Genomic DNA, 18,286 nt, shown 5'->3' on the forward strand with positions numbered 1-18,286 from the left:
TGATCTTGTTCATCGGCTGGAGCAGCTAGGTGTGTACAGTGTCTGCGTTGACTTTGCCATCGGGCGGCTAATACACCAAATGCAGGATACCATAACCGTGATCCTAGCGTATTTTTTTTGCCTCAAATACGTATGGCGTTGAAATCACGTCCGAGAAATCATACTCTGACTTTTGCAATGGTGGTGAAATTAATCTATGACGGTCGCTCCAGCGGCAGCAGCAAACTGTACTGCAAAGCTGTGTTGATGAGACCCACGACGCTTATGAAGAATAAGGATAGGCAGTAGATTGAAAGGATAGAAACTTACATATATAAGAAGGTAAATCACAACGTGTGTGACACGTAGCACCTGATTGAGTGACTCATGTGACAAGAAAGGTGTCATATGGATCCACGTCGCGGGCTTGTACGAGTACAAGTAGCGCTCCGAGTTACACTTCTTGACAAATTTAAGCCTTCTCAATCTTCGAGTTTGATACACGAAATTCATCACCAGCCATGTTCATCTTAAACTGGTTCTGGGACGTCCTCGCACAGCTTGGTATATATGCCACCACTTTTTGTAATATCATGGCCACTGACGTGTTTGCTTTCCCAACTTGCACAGGCCTGTTGCACAAGAACGCTAAAATCTTGTTCCTCGGTTTGGATAATGCTGGAAAGACTGTATGTATATATGACTTAATAATGAATTCAATTAACCCAAAATCTCTCCAGACACTGTTGCACATGCTCAAAAATGACCGACTTGCCACGCTGCAACCCACACTTCATCCCAGTAATACAACTCCGTCATATACTTTGAAAGCCATTCATTAACATGCAATCTGACAGCCTCGGAAGAATTGGCTATTGGAAATGTAAAATTCACCACCTACGACTTGGGTGGACATCAACAGGGTTCGCCTACCTTTATTCCTCGTATTTCTCCCATACCCATAATCCTTCTGCAGCTCGTCGCCTCTGGCGTGACTACTTCCCCGAAGTCGATGGTATCGTCTTCCTTGTAGATAGCGCCGACTTTGAGCGTTTCTCCGAATCGAAAGCGGAGCTGGACGCCCTTCTTTCTATCGAGGAGCTCTCAAAGGTTCCTTTCCTCGTCCTCGGCAATAAGATTGATGCACCCGGTGCCGTCAGTGAAGAGGAGTTGAGGCATCACCTTGGTCTTTACCAGACAACTGGAAAGGTACGTAGAATCTATTGTTTGGGGTTTTGTACATCTGCTTTAATACTATTTAATATGTTACAGGGCAAGGTACCTCTCAGTGACATTAGGCCCATTGAGATTTTCATGTGCTCAGTCGTCCAAAGGCAAGGTTACGGAGAAGGTCAGTACCTTTGCGTTCTTATCTTTGACCATGGCTTACCGAGCTTCTCTTCAGGTTTCCGCTGGATCTCTCAATATGTAAGTCTAGATCTTCTTTTCACTACGAATACTGTTTTAACAACGCCTTTCCAGATCTAATCGGCTCCGATTATACCGAAGCGTTTTCCATGGACTCCCCTTCGTCGTATATGCATTTTCTTTCACTTCTCTGGTACTCAGTAGAGCTGCACTTTCTTTGATTGCTTGAGTACAGTAGCCCTTTTCTTCAATACACTTTGTTATTAGAATTACAACTATTAGCATTGTCTGGATCTACTGGGTAGGTAGTTTTAATAATGGATGTCCAGATTGCAGACTTTTTCAAAATAGCCATGAAACTTGTAAAGAAGTTACTGTGCGTCATCGTTAAGGCTTCGAGTTCACAGTGACAAAGTGCAAGTTATCTGTTGCGTTGTATGTTTCGAACATGTGAAATTGAAGTTCCTGTCCGCATCAGGAAGAGAAGGGCCATGCTGTCTTCTTCCCCCTCACTCTCGTTACCTTCCTTCCAAAATGTCCTACTATCTTCAATTATTATAAGAGTCGCCTTGATTCTTTACAGCGAGTGGCATGATGCTCATTCCATCGTGAAATACACGGACGTCGATTATCGCGTCTTTAGCGACGCGGCATCCTTTTTGCTCCATCCTGGTCCTGGCGAAGCCAATCGAGCGCAAGGACCGCTCACAAAATTGTTTGGGCGCGTTCTGAATTTCGGAGAGTGCGTTACTTGTCCTTCTAATCCTTGCAGAAAGTAGTCATTTTCTAACATAAAGCTACCTTACAGTCCGTATACCAGAGAGACATACCGGTATACGCCTTTGCTTGCATTGCTTGTTACGCCCAACGCGTGGCTGCTACCTTCGTTTGGAAAATACGTGTTCGCACTCTGCGATATCATAAATGGGGTCTTGACATACCGACTACTCAAAACAGAGATCCTTCCGGCCGTCAATACTTCCAGCCTTTACGACAAAGGAGACAAGAAAGAAAATGAGGACACTTCTCCTGAACGTATAGAGCGCCTGGCGACGTTGTACAGTGCAGTGCACCTGCTGAACCCTCTCGTCTTCTCGATATCCACACGCGGCTCGTCCGAGTCTGTTCTGTCGCTTTTTGTCCTATTGACGTTGTACGCGGCCGTGAAAGGCCGGTGGGACATGGCCGCTGCTTTGCTCGGGCTGAGTACGCATTGGAAGATATACCCTGTTATATATGGAGTTGCATGTTTGGGCGTTGTCGGTCAGCGGGAAGTGGGTTCAGGGACGAGGATGGAGTATGTAAAGACGTTGGTGAATAAGAAGACTATGAGGTTTGCGGCAGTGAGTGCGGGCACTTTTGGACTGCTGGGTATTGGGTGCTATGCCATGTAAGCCTTGGGTTTTTAGCCTTCATCTTGCTTTCCATACTCACACATTTTTTTGCATTTATAGTTGGGGGTATCCCTTTTTATTTGAGTCGTACCTTTACCACCTCCACAGACTAGACCACCGACACAATTTTTCGCCCTACTTTTATCTGACATACCTCACATACCCATCCTTCTCATCTGGCTCCTCGTCAACATCGGATCCTCTTCCCTTGTGGAACACCATTCTACGATCGCCCCTGACGAGCTTTATCCCTCAGATGGGGCTTTCACTCTGCTCAGGCTTGCTTTTCGGGAGGAGGAAAAAGGATTTAGTTTTTGCATGGTTCGTACAGACATGCGTATTCGTAATATTCAACAAAGTATGCACATCACAGGTGAGCACTCTTTAGATTGAAAAATTTCCCCAAAAAATCAACTTATTATATAACAAAATAACACTTCACTGTTATAGTACTTCCTGTGGTATCTGCTCCTCCTACCGCTGCTTCTCCCTCAACTGTCGATGTCTCTACGAGACTCCGTCTTATACGGCGGCGTATGGATCGGAACACAAGCACTCTGGCTTAGCCATGCATACCAGCTTGAGTTCCTGGGAGAGAATGTGTTCGTAGGGCTGTGGGTGCGCGGGCTGGTGTACGTCATTGGAAATTGTTGGGTATTGGTAGGCATTATGCAGGCGTACCAGTGACATATAGTAGGTATGTGTGTCTAGTTGACCTTAGGTATGCTGTGCGAGTCGGTCCCAAAACGATGACAGTCATATACTGCTTCCCAAGAGTCAAGATTGATATGAGTGTATTGTACACCGTGGCTCAGCAGATGTCGATAGTATTATTCTGAGTCTGAGAAATCCATATCACATTCAGATAGATCAGCTTGATCATTTTCAAGCGTTAAATCTTTGGGCTTGTCGGGCAACGGTGCAGAAGCATGACTAAGCACTTTTGCAGGAGGGGGTGGCGGTGGGGGTGAAGACGGAGGTGGGGGCATTGAAGGAGGCGGCGGCGGCGGCGGGTCAAACGGCGGCGGAAGAGGCGGCGGTTCCTCAGATGGAGGTGGAGGCGGCTGGGAACCATAGTACGAAAATTGACACAGATATGCGGTGGTATTCTCGAAACGAGTACTATACCATGTTTCAGAGGGAGGAGGCGATTTGTAGGGTATCAGGTGCTGCGAAGAGAAATAGCTAGGAGGGTAATTTGCCCATCGGATAGGTACGAGAGGTTCATCCCTGGATTCCTCGTCAGAAGAGGAGGCTGAACTACTCAAGTGGCGACTAGATGAATCTTCAGAGCCAGATTGGTCCTCATGCTTTATATCAGTAAGACGGGTAATCTTGAAGGTATCTCCAAATGACACTTGGTCTATATGATCATCATCCCCATGGATCTCGAAAGGCGTTGAATCATCAAGTTCACCTTCAATGTCACCATCTATTTCGTTCCAGATACGTGATCTAACACGTTCTCGTGGATCAATTGGGCTGATCCATCCAGGAGGGTAACCCCAGACAGAGATATTTCTAAGCCATTCTTCGTTGTAGGTCCCCAGGGCTTCCTTCAGGAGTTCTCCCTTGATTTTACCTGGTTCGAATTCTTCCAGCCAATTCAAACGTTGCTGCCTCCAGGCTTCAACAGCATGAATTCTTTGCCAATTTCCGGTCCCTAGAGTTCCTTGTTTAAATTGATAATATTGCCTTGAGAGTGCTATGAGCTCGCGATTGAGACGAAGGGGACATTCTGTGACTTTATGATCCGGTTCTCCACAGTTGAAGCACCTGCTTTGATCTGAATCAAGTTGGTGATCCGTCGATTCGCCGTCAACATCATCTCCTAGAACATTGGTGTCTGACCGTTCGTACACCCCATAGAGTTCATAGAAGCCAGGAATAGGTTCCGCAGAGGAATGATAGAAAAATAAAGGCCCTAATTCGTTGGTTTGATCTCCGTTGTTTCCGACGGTATTTGGTTCTGATCCCATTCTTGCAAGGCTTTGAAGACTGCACTTTCGTCCCAGCGGCCCTTGGCTATTTCTTTGCCTTCAAGATGTAAAGCAGGAATCCAATAGACATATTTTTTCTTCCACTTTTCCTGTCCTTTGTCTTGGATATTAATAGTATCCAGTTCAAACGGTCTCTAGATATTGAGCGATGTATGAGTTGAGGCAGTACTTGGTTTGATCTGGACTAGCAATCACCGTCTGCCTAACTTTTGCTAGCGCTGCCTTGGCTGTCTATAACAGAGTGTCAGAAGTTGTAAGCTTAAACTGGTATGAAAAACTCACGTCGCACAGGGAGCAATTTGGGCCAGAGAAAAGAGTGAGTCGTGGTATACGAGCACCGCGAAGAGCCATTGGTGTTCGAGTCAAATTCTGTTCGAGCTCGCGGCCACGGCTGTCGGCACTTGACGGCAGAATCCAGAAACTCGGTCACGTGAAAATGATCGGCCCTGGTTGAACTTGATGCGTTTCTGTTGGTACATGCACTTTACATAAAGTTAGCACTGTTGACAGACAGTTAGGGACTTTTTTCGCGTTACTCGGTTTTCCATTCTTTTCGGGCCACGGATTGTAGGAGTGTGCAGGTCAATGTCTTGCGATGGCTTTGCCAGAACCCTCATGGCGAGTTAAATGTGCGTTTACTTTACTCTCCACGTTTATGGTCTCCATTCATCCATGAGAACAACATTATAGCACGACCATGTCCTTTTTACCAAGCAGGCAGATGCATGTTTGCAGAATCATGCAATTTTATTCACAATGCCTCTGCAACTATTAATGCAGAAGTTTTACATTCGAAAGACTCGTCAATCACCCCACACATCGCAGCGGGTCCCAGCACACCCCATAAATCCCCCGAGGTTATCATAGAGTCACCTCGTTCCATTCGTTCCCCACCCCGCTCGCCGAGAACCACTAGTTTGCTACTTGCTCTAAGAGATGTCATTGGGGACCCCGACGAAGAAGAAGACGAACTCCGAACGGTTGTTGGAAACCAAGCAATTTCGGCACAGGGTGATAATTGGTCCGAAGCTTTGCCTACGCTCGTCAACATTGAAAGTGGCTTTGGAGAATTTTCTCAGCCTGAAAACAGTAACGCGAATCACTCAGATTTGGACGAACCGGAAGACGACGATTGCGAAGGACACTGGACTGCTATATCAGACTATGACGACGAAGATGGGGATGAGGCAAATAGCGCCTCGGGGGAAAACATTTTCGAGGACGAAACCGTACACAATGAACCACCGGATGTTATTACACCAGGTGACGATGAACCCACTGTACAACTTTCTGCAGTCGGCCACACAGAAGCAGGTACCATCAGGCCCCTATCTTCAGCGTCCTCGGGTTCCCATCGTCAAAGTGTAGCATCTGACATCTCAGCCAACCTTACTGCGTCCAGTCTTTTATCTCCCATCGAATTAGCTGATATCAAGCTCAAACCTATATTTCCAATCGAACGGGGTCATTCTTCTAGAGGTTCCAATTCCTTCGACTCTGGCTATGGGGAAAACTGGAAACCTCCCATTCCTTTACAAGCAAGTCCCCCGCGCAGTCCATCTGTTAGCTCAACTTTCGACCTTAATTTGTCACCGTTCGGCACACGCACTAGTCGCCTTTTGTCCCCTCGGCTGGGTGCATTCATTGCTCGCTCACCAGTTTCACCAGCAAAAACAATATTGTCACCAGCAGTGCAAGAAGAAGTCGAAGAATTGGACTTGAGTCTCGATTCTCCATCTACCTATCAACAACAGAATGACGCAAACTTTGTAACGAGATCGTTTTCCAGCGAAGAAATAGAAGGGCAAGATAATACTCATTCTTCAGCTGAACTGATGGAAATTCTGGAAGGCGGAGAAACGCAGGATGAGCAAGAGGATGAAACATCGCCGGATTCCTATGGACATACATCTATATGGGACCCAGAAGGTGGACCAACAGCTGTCTACATGGGCGATCCTTCAGTTTCTCAGCAAAGTAGCGAAGACGATGCTGAAGATGACACAGCTTTCCTAGCATACCTGAACAGCCCGCAGTTAGCTCAACAGCCCAACGAAAACGACACGCTTGGTTCATTCTACGACATTTATTCTGGTATTGCACCAGACATTGCCAACCCTTCTCCCTCTCACAGCTACGTTGCCGATGCTGGCCGCACCACTCCTCAACCAGAGCCTGCATCTCGGTCAAATTCTTCAACACCCGCCAGCTCTCTGCGAGAGCGCGTTTTCACTCCGCCAGCACCGATGCGAAAGCGGTCCGGTACTATCACTGCAGCGGATTCACCCAATTCACTATCTTCTCCTATTACTTCACTGGACTCGATTTCAAGAGGGCGAGCATCGCCTTTTTCTGTATCAGAGCACAATTCTGTTGCTAGAGGTACAGGTAGCCAAAGCCCCTTCGGCCAAGAAGTCGAGGTGTCGAAGAAAGTACCGTTTGGGTTTAAGAACTCATTTTCATTGGTACGCCAGACAAATAATGCACATATGATGTATACATGTATCTTATACTTCACTTCATCAGGGACGCGCTAGTCGATCCTCATTGATGACGAGCCGTAGTGACAGGAGGAGCGTGCCTGCATCTCCTCTTCAACAATATACCCCTGCACCAGGACAGGACTCTTCTTTAGCGTCTACGAACCAATCTCCTATGACTTCCAGACCAGGCTTGAAGCCTCTACGACTTGTAAGCCTGCCTATCTTGTAGCTGTCGGATATCATCTTATTTTATGATTTCTAGTCTACTCTGTTGGATTCTAATCACACTTCACGATCTCATCTGCAATCTCGCATGCCTGCTACTGCCTCAGCTACCGTTACTAATTTTTCACGTTCTGGTACGTGTTAAGATTGATTCAAAGTTCAAGTCTGATATCATTTTTTTAGGACTTTCTCATCGCACATCTTTATCATCTGCAAGTGTATCATCTAGCAATTCATTTTCCGACAATCGTTTGGTAAGCATTAGAAATGTCATTTTGTTGGAGTATGCAACACAAACCTTCTTTTTTTTTGCCTAGTTTTCATCTGCACGTTCTTCCGTTATTCTTCCCAAGAATCGCACTAGCGTGACTTCTTCGAAATCTCCAATAATTTCACCCTATATCAGGTCTTTAGCTGATCTTGAAGAACCCCACTCTGCACCTGCAAATTCCTGGCGCCAATCCATAAATTACTCACGACCTTCCAGTCGGCTTTCCGAGCGGTTCATCGAGGATGACAACGAAGACGACGACACAGGTCACTTCTCGACGAATGATCCGTACGGAGAAACGATCCGCAGACCTATACCCGCTATGCCTCATACTGCCCCTGCGTTCTATCCACCAACGTATGCCATCGAAACGCCCAAGCCGACACTAATGTTCGCCATTGCCAGCGATAATGTAGACGAAGTCAGGCACGTACTTGACTCGGGCGAGGTCGATCCAAACGAGACCGTTGGCCCGCAATCGGCGCTAATGTTTGCGCTGACGAACGACAAGCTCTCAAATAAACTTGAGATTGTGAAGACACTCTTGGCGTACGGTGCGGACCCCGCTACCGCGAAGAATGTTGTTATGTCGCATTCGCGTTCGTCGTCCTTTGAAGGCCAAGAGGAAGAAGTTCAAGGCGAAGCTCTGCCATCACCGTCATCAGATCCCCCAAAGACTCTGATGGATGAGATAGATCCTGCAACAAGGTCAGTTACTTGCCATCTCATCTTTTCTCTGTTATAGAAAATCTGATTGATATGATTCCCCGCAAACACAGGTACTATCTTGAGCGCGCAGATGCCATCCATACACGGAGGATATCTGTTCTGATAAAACGTTCTGTGTTCAAACCCTTGACGAGAGTCCGGTATGAAATTATTGGACAGGACAGAGCTCTGGAACAACTATTCAGAGTTCTGTCTATGCACTCCAAGGAGGTCGCTGTGACCCCTATGGTTGTCATGCTTTGTGGTGGGTTTTTATCAGCACTTCAAAAGGTTTTTCCATCATTAATTTCATTCTTTGTAGGACCAAGTGGACACGGAAAGAGTCTGTTGGCGCGCAAATGTAAGTGGTTTCGACATGGTGCAACTTCCAACTTGTTCCGACATCTGCTTTTCTAGTCGGATCATTACTCGACGTTCCAACACATACCGTAAACATGACAACTCTGCGATCAACTCATGATTTGTGGCAATCGTACTCTATGAGTCCATACGAGGTCCGTTTCATCCCCCCAAAGCGTCCTTTAGAGAAATTTGGGGTTATAATATACTGACTGCTTGCTGTCATTCTAGGAGCCAACCAATTGTACTTTGGCGGAGTTTCTTATCAACAATGAAGGCAAGAGATGTGTCGTCGTTCTCGACGTAAGTGGTATCACATTATTTCTCAGAAAGTCTGACCCTCAAACTATATACGTTATAAGGAAATCGAGAAGACTGTCGATCAGACTGCACTATGGTCCTTGCTCATGCCCTGGGAACTTGGGCGGTGTTCCTTTGAGGCCGGTAGCCGTCACGTAGATGTTCGAAATGTCATCTGGCTTGGGACATCAAACATAGGCCATGATTTAGTCTTCCAGCATCGTGAAGCGCGAAAGAACCCGAACGAGCCCATGTCCCGAGAAGAATACGTCGAGCTTATGGCGCTATTGCGACCTCGAGTGTCAGAAAAGCTAGGGGTAAGTGAAAGAAATTTCATTCTTTGCTTTTTATATGCATATTTTCTCGAGCTGCAGCGCTGACTGTTAACTCGTTTTGACATCGACAGGCTTCTGTCTTGTCAAGGATTACAACTGTCTTACCTTTCGTGCCTTTCTCCTTGGAAGAAAAGAGAGCGATCTGCTCAGAGGCATTCTACACCCTGGGAGGAGAGTTTGCAAGGTCGCTGCCTCAGGAGAGAGTGGAGAAGATTATTTCTAATGCTTTGACGAGTTATATCGCCGATGAGGGCGCTAGGTCATTGTCGCGAGCCATTTCCAACCAATTGGTAGATATCATTTAATCATTGTGTCTGTATGTGACAGTGTAATAGTATGAGAACGGGTGGAACATTGATGATGAAGCAGATATACTTTCGGTAGGCTATGCCCTAGGATACGCGGAGATAAAAAAAACAGGCCTGCCGATTTTCCGCAAACGATGGACTTGGGTGTTCAGGATGGCATCACCGTCGCAACGACTATGATGGACAGTGCTATTGTTAGCGTGCATGTAACGCAAAGTGCTATGTTTGGGCAACACGCATTTCATTAGACAAGACAGTTGCATATGCACTAGAGAACGGTACGAGTGACACTCCTATCATTAACTGTAAATCAAGATTGATGCAAGTCTGTGTTCTGTACACCCGTGGTATTTCATGCAGGCGTGTCTGTGAGGGGTTCTTGTTCTCTCATTCCTGATCCCCCCGAGTTCAGTGAAAGAGGGTAGTGGTTTTTCCTGCTCGTCAGTCCCGCCGTTGGGTTCTCCATCCCAGATCGTTTCTTCCCTTCCTGTCGTTTTTCGGTTCTTATTTTGTACTCGCTAACCAATAACGACGCGAAACACCCTTGGAATTTATCCCTTTCTATACGACCATGATTGGCTCTAATTACCACGCTAAAAGGATGGTGAAAGTTCACGTAGCCCGTGCGCCTCAGAACACTTACTCTCCGAGTACCGCTTCTACAACGGTTCAGGAGGCTTCTGGACCGACACATTCCAGTGTAAGCGTATCGCTTCCCACTTCAACTGCGACGCTCGCGGGAGTTATCTCGTTCCTGGGAGTTGCCTTGATTATAGGTTAGTGAAATTTGTGATACATATATTACAAAATGGATTTTAAAGAGCTCACATATTGTAAATCGTTTTTTAGTTGTCGGTATTTACCTCTACCGTCGACATAAAAACAGGAGCGTGTGGAAACGCAAAACGCCCGCAGTTGAATTTGACCCAAATGCGTTCACTGTCGAGAAGAAGGGTATGCAGCAGCAGCAGCGAACAGAAAGCCCCATGATTCCCGTCCGCTCGCACACCTACCAAGCCAGCGTTGCATCCAAGGACTCCGATGACTCAAGCACCACCTCGGAGAGCGGTGCAGGCTGGAGGCCGCAGGCTTCTCCTGTCACCACAACCACGACTGCGACCACCCCCAAATTCAGAGTGACGAACGAAAACAGAGGCTCCGCCCCGGCGCTGCCTAAGATCCTCACGGACAAGAAGCGACCATCCCGCGCGAAAGCGTGGACGGACTCGCTTGCTCTCTCATTGGATGACTCTCTCGTTCGTTCGCCTCCACCCTCGTACGACCTGGCCAATTCGGCCGGACCTGAGTTTTTAATACCCGTGCCGACGATGATGCCTGTGGAGAAGGGAAGGAGGGCAGCTCCGACGCCCCCGACACCGCCTGCGCATAGTAGTAGAAAGTCGATAATGTCGGCAGTGGCGAAAGCATCCTCGTCGAAGCCATCGACACCTGTCACTCCCTTGTCCTCAGCAAGCAGTATGTATGTCCAGACGTTGACGGTGCCTGTGAAAAAAGACGACGATGCACCCCCATCAGTATCAAGTCCTGCGCGATCCGAGTCATTCGCGCCAAAAGACTTGATGATGCCATCTCCCCCAAGCTCCGCCACCACCAGCAAGACAAAGAACAACTCACCACCAAGCGCCAACCCGTTCGCTTCTTCAGAAGATTCGTATTACAGCGGAAATACCTCTACCACCAGCAGCAGCAGTAGCAACAGTAACAGCATTAAACACAAGACCCCGCGCATGATGCACGTCATCGCGCACTACACCCCGACACTTTCTGATGAGCTTCGTGTGCACGTCGGAGACACGGTCAAGGTGCTGGAAGAGTACAAAGACGGATGGTGCTTCGCACAATACGTAGGCAAAGCGGATGCGCCGAAGGGCGTCGTCCCCTTGATTTGCCTCGAGGAGAGACTGAGGATGGTCCCTGTCGCTCATAGCAGGTCGCCCAACGGGTCGCTTTCGAGTCTGTCTAGTTGGCGTCATTAAAGCCTTTTAATGTTTTTGACGACGACTAGGACAAGATGATGTTAGTCCTGCTGACATGGACACGACCAATGTTTACAATCCCACACGCCCGGTACACTTCTCATGTCTTTCCAACTACGCATTGAATGATTTTTTATCATCTGGACACTCACCAGGATACAATATTTCCCTGGATTTTTTAATCCTCTTCCACTCTTTTCTGTGACCCTCCAGGATCCATGAACCTTACACTCGTTTTTAATTTATTTATTGTTGTTTTACTATCCTTCTTTCTTGGGCTGCGACGTTACCCACCATACTTCATCCCTCCGCCGAAATCGAAATCGAACGTTTCTTTGCACTAGTTTCCCGAAGAACTGTATGGGCCTTGGTCCCTAACTGACTGGCTGGTGCCCTGGAGGCCTGTGGGCATTTGGCTCCCCATTACTATACCTTTGCACTTTCAATCTTCCTATATCCCACCTGTTGTTATTTAAACATAAGTATCAAGCAGAAATTGTGAAAGAAATCATATCATATCATTATTTGACGGAGTGGGGTGGTTTCGATCCCAGGTTCAAGATGGAAAAAAGCAAGTAGATTGCGACAAGAAGGAGAGTAACGTATAGTAGATGTCTATTCTTCAGGAAGCAAAGCTTTACGCTTGTACTTTGCCTGGTCACGTAACCACTAGCAGATACATCAAAGATAAGCGACTGTAGAGACCAGCACGAGACCCAACTCACTTGTCTATACTGGTGCAAGGAACCAATTTTTTCCCCTAGTTAGATAGTTAGAGGTGCAATAGAATTGACAGAAAATGCGAAACTACCATAGTAATCTGGAACGGGATGTGTTGGGCTTTGGAGGGTAGCATCTACTCGGTTTTTAGCAATACGCTGGAAGAAATCGTGATCTTTCTTGTCTAGTACGGATAGTATGTTGCGGTTCTTGAAGCGCCATATAGATGCACCAATGGTGGGACCAGCTAATGCACCCGCGCCTAGATTTCAAGATAGGTTTAACGGAGAAAACACGCGGATATAGGACGACGCACCTGCGCATCCCAGTGTGCAAAACCCATAGAAAAAGAATGGGTCTATACCCTGAAGGGAAATGAGCGTCTTTCAAACTATACTGCGAGGAGATACCTCACCATGATGAGTTTTGTAGGATCTGTATCGAGGTTCCCGAAGTACAGACCGCCCAGAGCCAAACCCAGCAGAGTCGTTGGAATGGTGAGAGCCTGTTGAAAAGATGAAGCGTAGACTACATGAAAGCACAGGGACGTACAGTTTGTACTCTTCTCTTGTTCCGTCGAATTGCGAGGTATTCTGGCCATGTGATGGATGCTTGTGCGGTCGTGGGTGGGGGAGTTGCCTGTACTTTTGGTGCAGAATTCGGTTTCGCGGCAGTTGACTTGCCCCTAAGCAAGACCAATGGAGAATTCTTCATTTTCAGGTTTTTGGAGACGCTTAGGCCTCTGGCGACACAGGATTCCATGGTGTGGAGGTGAGTTTGAAATAAACCTATAAGACCTAGAGGTTGATGAACCTCAGCGTGGCTGTGCACTAGCGTGTCGAGGCGTCACAGTCACGTGCAATGATGTGAATCTAAATCGGGAACGACGTCTCTTTTTAGCTCCATTAACCGCTACCGTGTACCGACATACACTGCTTTAAGTTGCAGTGAGTCAACTACCATCGTTCAATGACATTTCCCTCTCTTTCCTGTACATCATGTCGCGGACACAATGCTGCCAATCCTGTTGTGCGCCATGCTTTACTGACAAACCATGCCCTACAGGAAGAGACACAATTTCTGCACCATTCTCTCTTCGTAGATTGCTGGGGGTTGGGACTATCACTCTACCTGTAGACGCCAGAACAATTCACAAGATCTGCGACCACGAGCATGCAGTTGATGGATGGCACATATTGAAACCGGAGTCATTGCTGCCGTATCTTTCTAATCCAGAGGACCTCACATTTTGTCGAGACTTGCATTTTTTGATCAGGCAGCAGTTTATTTCGGTGACCTACAATGTTCTAAGTCCAAATGATTGCATGGTCCTGCGCATCTACCTCATTCCCTATGATTTGAGTGGAGTAAAAGGTGTTTTAAAAATCCGGAAAGACAACGTACTCATCCCAGCAAGACGGTTGATGCGCAATCTATTACCCAGGATATCCAAGGATGTTGAGAAGTGGTATGGCATGGAACGGGTGATGGTGGATGACCCTTTGATCCCTCATTCGTCGGTGCGACTTACGTCTCAAATTCTGAATTACAATTCTGCCTACTGAGATGCATTTATCACAGGATACTCGTACACTGGCCGATATCTACACCGATTTAGCATCTCCTCGCCCAATTCCCGTAAAAGGCTACGGCGAAATTGCCAGTCGTCTGCTGGATTTTTCAGACGATCTTGAAGGATTAGGAATGCGGAGCAGCCTATATCGCTATCAGCGTCGGTCGGTCGCTGCTATGCTGCACCATGAAATAAATACCGACACTATACCGGACCCACTTTATATACCTCTCAAAACAGTCGACAACAAAACTTTCTTTTTCCAACCAGGGACGATGGAAGTTATCGTTGAACGTCAGGAAACTGATTCATTTAGAGGAGGTATCTTATGTGAAGAACTAGGTATGTGTTATGTTTTCTTCTCATATTATTTTCTTCATTCTAGTTTGAAGGTACTGGGAAAACTGTCATGATTCTTAGCCTCATTGTCGCAACACGAAACCAGATTTCCTCTCCAGAACCAACCATAATTGACAATCGACCCATAATGACTCCTCTTGCTTTGCGACACTTTCCATCTGATGTTTTCGCCTCGACGCGGAAACAAATATCCTCACAGAAATCACCAGCGGAACCAACAACCATTCCCACTCTCGTAGAATTGATGTTACATAAAGCCCGCACAAGCCCAAATTGTACCATACCCACTGATATCACCAGCAAAAGGTCGAGTCGGCTAGCTGAAAAGGAAGAAGAAGTAGAGATCTTGCCGGTGGGAGAAATGCTGAAGGCAAACGTCCCATTTTATTTTCAACACATGGTAGAGCCTAGCAATCGCGAACGAACACAACGACGGAATAAAGACCTGCGGCCTCGGATCATGTACTTGACGTCGGCGACCCTAATCATTGTTCCTGCGAACCTATTGAGCCAATGGGATCGAGAAATCATCAAGCATTGCGATGTCCCTTTACGAGTGTTGATCTTGAGGGCGAAGACGCCTGTACCAATCGTACAGAGCCTTGCAACAGATTATGACGTGAGGTATACCATCTCAATTTCATGATCAGAATACTGACACTGCTCTTAGATTATTCTAATGAGCTATACCCGTAAATCACACTACCTTATATTTTTAAATGCGATTCTAACATACTGATTTTACAGGGTTCACCACAGAAGCTAACAACGCTGACGTCTCCAAACTTCACACCGACACTGTCTGCACATGCCCTGAAATTCCAGGCTCCCGTGTTCCCAGATGCAGCTGTCAAATACCCAATGTATCGCCATTCCTTCAAATCCGGTGGAAGAGACTGGTAATCGACGAAGGTCACGTCTCCTCATCGCTTTCCACACACCTTGTACCGTTTGTACAACTTTTGAGTGTTGAAAGGAGATGGATTGTGACGGGCACACCCACAACTAACCTACTGGGACTTTCTCTGGGAAGCAAATCAGTTGAAGAGATGGATGTAAAGATCAGCATTTCTGATGTCATGGAGAAAGATGAAGATCCGACGCCAAGCTCGACCAGGTCATCTACACCACATCGCACTGATTCAGACGAAGGCATGCTTGAATCTCCATCAGAAGCAGACACCAATCATTCTAGTATGTCTCTCAGCGAGAGCGCTGCGTCGCCACCTTCGTCAGTGCAAGTTACTGGCTCGCGGGTCTGGAATCGATACGACAGGGAGGATCTCAACAAGCTGAGCAACATGATAACATATTTTATCGCTGTGCCACAATTCAACGCAGACAAGAAGCTCATTCCGACGCATGTTATTGAGCCACTGCTCGATCCGCACGGCCCAAGACCTGGCGCGATACAGGTTTTGAATCAGGTTATGGAGATGGTCATGATTCGACATAGGTAAGTCGTGCTTCGTAATATATTCAACTGTGGTGGTAGCAGCAGGGCTAAGACGGCAATGATGTAGGATCGAAGATGTCGAAAAGGACGTGGTTCTGCCACCTGTATCGCAAGAATCTGTTTTGCTTGATTTGGACCCATTTGTTATCAGGTCGTTCAATGCCTTGCAAGCCATTATCACTATAAATGCTGTTGATTCACAGCGAACTGATCAAGTAAGTCTCCTTTTTCAACAGAATCTATCAGAATGCTCACTTGTGTCATTCAGGATTATATGTTTCACCCTCGTGTAAGAATCACGTTGAATATTTTACTTTCTCTCACTAATTCTACATCTTTTGCTTCAAGAACGCTGAGCATCTCCAGGATACCGTCAGGAACATGTCACAGTTAGTATCGCACAGCTCATATTCCCCTACAAATAGGCATATCTAATCCATTGCGTTAGAATTTGCTTCTGGCACATCGACGAAAACCTCTATAATGCTAGGGATCTAGTGCGTGATGCCGAAATAATTACGAAGAGGGCAGAAGACAGGAATATGCCTCCTAGTGATATTTCGGCTCTCAAACTCGCATTCGATCACCTGTATGTGCGATTTTCTCTTCCCATTTGACCAATCTTACCTGACGATATAAACAGACGTAATGCATTGTCTGATTCACTCTGGGTGTCAATGCAGACTCATGAAGATGTTCCATACCGTGTTTACAATCTCCCCCAACGTATTTTTAATGCTTGGACTCGCACTCCAGGTCAGGAACCGGGATGCCCACCTAACCAAAATGGTTTCATGCACGCCGACAGACTGCTCAAGCTCCATGACATGGTCGTCAACATGCCCCTAAAGTCACGCTCAGAAGACGCGATCGTTGAATTGGGCGGTGTTACTGCTCGCCGTGATATGTTTATTCGACAACAGTACGAAGAATCACAGAGACGGAAGAATAAAGGTCATAAGCGGAAAAGGTTTAGCGACGAGGCACCGGGCTCGGGAAGCCAGCTGGCGAGCGACTTTGGGAAGAAGGCGTCTGCGGCGGATACACTGAAGGAGATGCAGATGGAGCTGGATGCGACCCTGGAGAGGATAAGGATGGAGGAAGAAAATGACGGGGATGCACACGGATCGTTGCCAACGGTACCTTCCCGTGAAAATGGGCCTCACATCGTCTCTTCGCTTGTGGCTTCTTCACCTCTTGTCAAACTGCACATTGGCTCCTCAGCCTCATCGAAGCTGAACTTCATAATAAATGAGGTAAGTTCAATTGTGGCGACCTTTTACAAATAGATGGCGTATCGTGGCTTACGAATGATCTTGCATCCCTTTCTTTTATAGGTTCAGCGATATTCACCGACTGAAAAGTTCCTAATTTTTTCGGAATCTCCGCTTTCGTTGGCTCATGTCGCTGAATCTCTGGAGCTCATTGGCGTCAAATTTTTGCGATTTACTACCCAAGTAAACCCACAATTTCGTGAACAGCTGGTGTTGACTTTTGAGACATCGGAAACGTACCGAGTCTTCTTGATGGAACTAAAGCATGGCGCTCGTGGCTTGTATGTGGATCCACAATCACGGTAGACTTTTTCTACAGTTTGCTTACCAGTATCACAATTTCTTTAGGAACCTGATATCCGCGTCAAGAGTCATCTTTTGCGAACCTGTATGGCAAGCAGATGTAGAGAGTCAAGCCATTAAGGTAGTCTTGCTTTTATATTTATTCTTCGGAGCATTGTTTGACCGCCGTCTCCTTTCTGTAGCGTGCGCATCGAATAGGCCAAACACGTCCTATATCAGGTATTTACCGTTGTGGCGCATCTTCGCTTTCTATCTTAATCTGATCATCAATCCAGTGAAAACCCTTGCAATCCGAGGAACGGCCGAAGAAAACATGGTGGCTAGGCGCACCATTCTTAAGGACAGCCATGAAAAGCTTCCAAAAGTGATCGAGGAAGCCGGCATGAGACATTACATAGCTGTACGTTTCTTTCGTGCCTATCGGCTCCGTCGACTCCGTTTCCGCCTCTTTGTGTTTACTTGCATCTGTGGCGCTTTTCAACTAATACCAATTTTTCACCTTTACAGAACCCAAAGTTCATTTCTCGACCGCCTGTTTTAACACCGATAAACGCCTTCCCATTGATTCACCTGCCTCCGGAGTTTGATGAACCGCGTTTTCCTGTACTTACGATACGATTACCTGCGCGGCCCAAGGTATCGCCCTCTCTCAAGCGTGTACGTGTTGAGGACCCAATTGAGGAAGAAACAACCCCTTCAACCCCTGGGCCTGCCAACATGTCAGACGACGGCTCGCCTAAGAAGAAAAAGAAGACGATACGATTCGCCTTACCCTGATGTCTTTTCCTTTTTGCGGGGTTCCATTTGTGCGTTTCATCCCGGATGACTTGTATTTTTTGACTGCTTGTATGTAAACTTGTAACTTAACTTTT

General features: G+C 46.8%; 6 protein-coding genes across 6 annotated transcripts; 4 read left to right on the forward strand and 2 right to left on the reverse strand.

The window, feature by feature from the left end:
• Nucleotides 1-500: 500 nt before the first annotated feature.
• JR316_0003901 (Small COPII coat GTPase SAR1) lies at nt 501-3,307 on the forward strand (the record flags this gene model as incomplete). The annotated part of the gene is made up of 14 exons (XM_047889670.1): nt 501-543; nt 610-668; nt 720-780; nt 837-902; nt 956-1,188; nt 1,252-1,330; nt 1,462-1,513; nt 1,615-1,648; nt 1,677-1,723; nt 1,931-2,089; nt 2,156-2,737; nt 2,802-2,807; nt 2,855-3,114; nt 3,192-3,307. 14 exons carry the CDS (start codon nt 501-503, stop codon nt 3,305-3,307), a joined length of 1,797 nt encoding a protein of 598 aa, XP_047752044.1.
• A 264-nt stretch (nt 3,308-3,571) lies between these two features.
• JR316_0003902 (Zinc finger CCHC domain-containing protein 8) lies at nt 3,572-4,720 on the reverse strand (the record flags this gene model as incomplete). The annotated part of the gene is made up of 1 exon (XM_047889671.1): nt 3,572-4,720. One exon carries the CDS (start codon nt 4,718-4,720, stop codon nt 3,572-3,574), a length of 1,149 nt encoding a protein of 382 aa, XP_047752045.1.
• Nucleotides 4,721-5,466: 746 nt separating this feature from the next.
• Nucleotides 5,467-9,728, forward strand: JR316_0003903 (uncharacterized protein; the record flags this gene model as incomplete). Its single annotated transcript, XM_047889672.1, has 11 exons — nt 5,467-7,206; nt 7,268-7,432; nt 7,487-7,583; nt 7,633-7,703; nt 7,767-8,428; nt 8,500-8,693; nt 8,751-8,789; nt 8,846-8,943; nt 9,020-9,091; nt 9,151-9,405; nt 9,495-9,728. The coding sequence occupies 11 exons, from the start codon at nt 5,467-5,469 to the stop codon at nt 9,726-9,728; spliced, it is 3,627 nt and encodes a 1,208-aa protein (XP_047752046.1).
• Nucleotides 9,729-10,302: 574 nt separating this feature from the next.
• Nucleotides 10,303-11,728, forward strand: JR316_0003904 (uncharacterized protein; the record flags this gene model as incomplete). The annotated part of the gene is made up of 2 exons (XM_047889673.1): nt 10,303-10,507; nt 10,581-11,728. The coding sequence occupies 2 exons, from the start codon at nt 10,303-10,305 to the stop codon at nt 11,726-11,728; spliced, it is 1,353 nt and encodes a 450-aa protein (XP_047752047.1).
• Nucleotides 11,729-12,343: 615 nt separating this feature from the next.
• Nucleotides 12,344-13,210, reverse strand: JR316_0003905 (Presequence translocated-associated motor subunit PAM17, mitochondrial; the record flags this gene model as incomplete). Its single annotated transcript, XM_047889674.1, has 6 exons — nt 12,344-12,397; nt 12,454-12,488; nt 12,540-12,710; nt 12,765-12,813; nt 12,864-12,953; nt 13,001-13,210. 6 exons carry the CDS (start codon nt 13,208-13,210, stop codon nt 12,344-12,346), a joined length of 609 nt encoding a protein of 202 aa, XP_047752048.1.
• A 563-nt stretch (nt 13,211-13,773) lies between these two features.
• Nucleotides 13,774-18,191, forward strand: JR316_0003906 (putative ATP-dependent helicase C23E6.02; the record flags this gene model as incomplete). Its single annotated transcript, XM_047889675.1, has 15 exons — nt 13,774-13,968; nt 14,030-14,363; nt 14,414-15,000; nt 15,052-15,073; nt 15,129-15,837; nt 15,905-16,052; nt 16,106-16,126; nt 16,186-16,226; nt 16,286-16,426; nt 16,481-17,093; nt 17,175-17,392; nt 17,460-17,535; nt 17,597-17,633; nt 17,690-17,814; nt 17,922-18,191. 15 exons carry the CDS (start codon nt 13,774-13,776, stop codon nt 18,189-18,191), a joined length of 3,537 nt encoding a protein of 1,178 aa, XP_047752049.1.
• Between the last annotated feature and the right edge of the window lie 95 nt (nt 18,192-18,286).

Source organism: Psilocybe cubensis, chromosome 3, assembly GCF_017499595.1.
Source record: "Psilocybe cubensis strain MGC-MH-2018 chromosome 3, whole genome shotgun sequence".
Classification (NCBI taxonomy): Eukaryota; Fungi; Basidiomycota; class Agaricomycetes; order Agaricales; family Agrocybaceae; genus Psilocybe; species Psilocybe cubensis.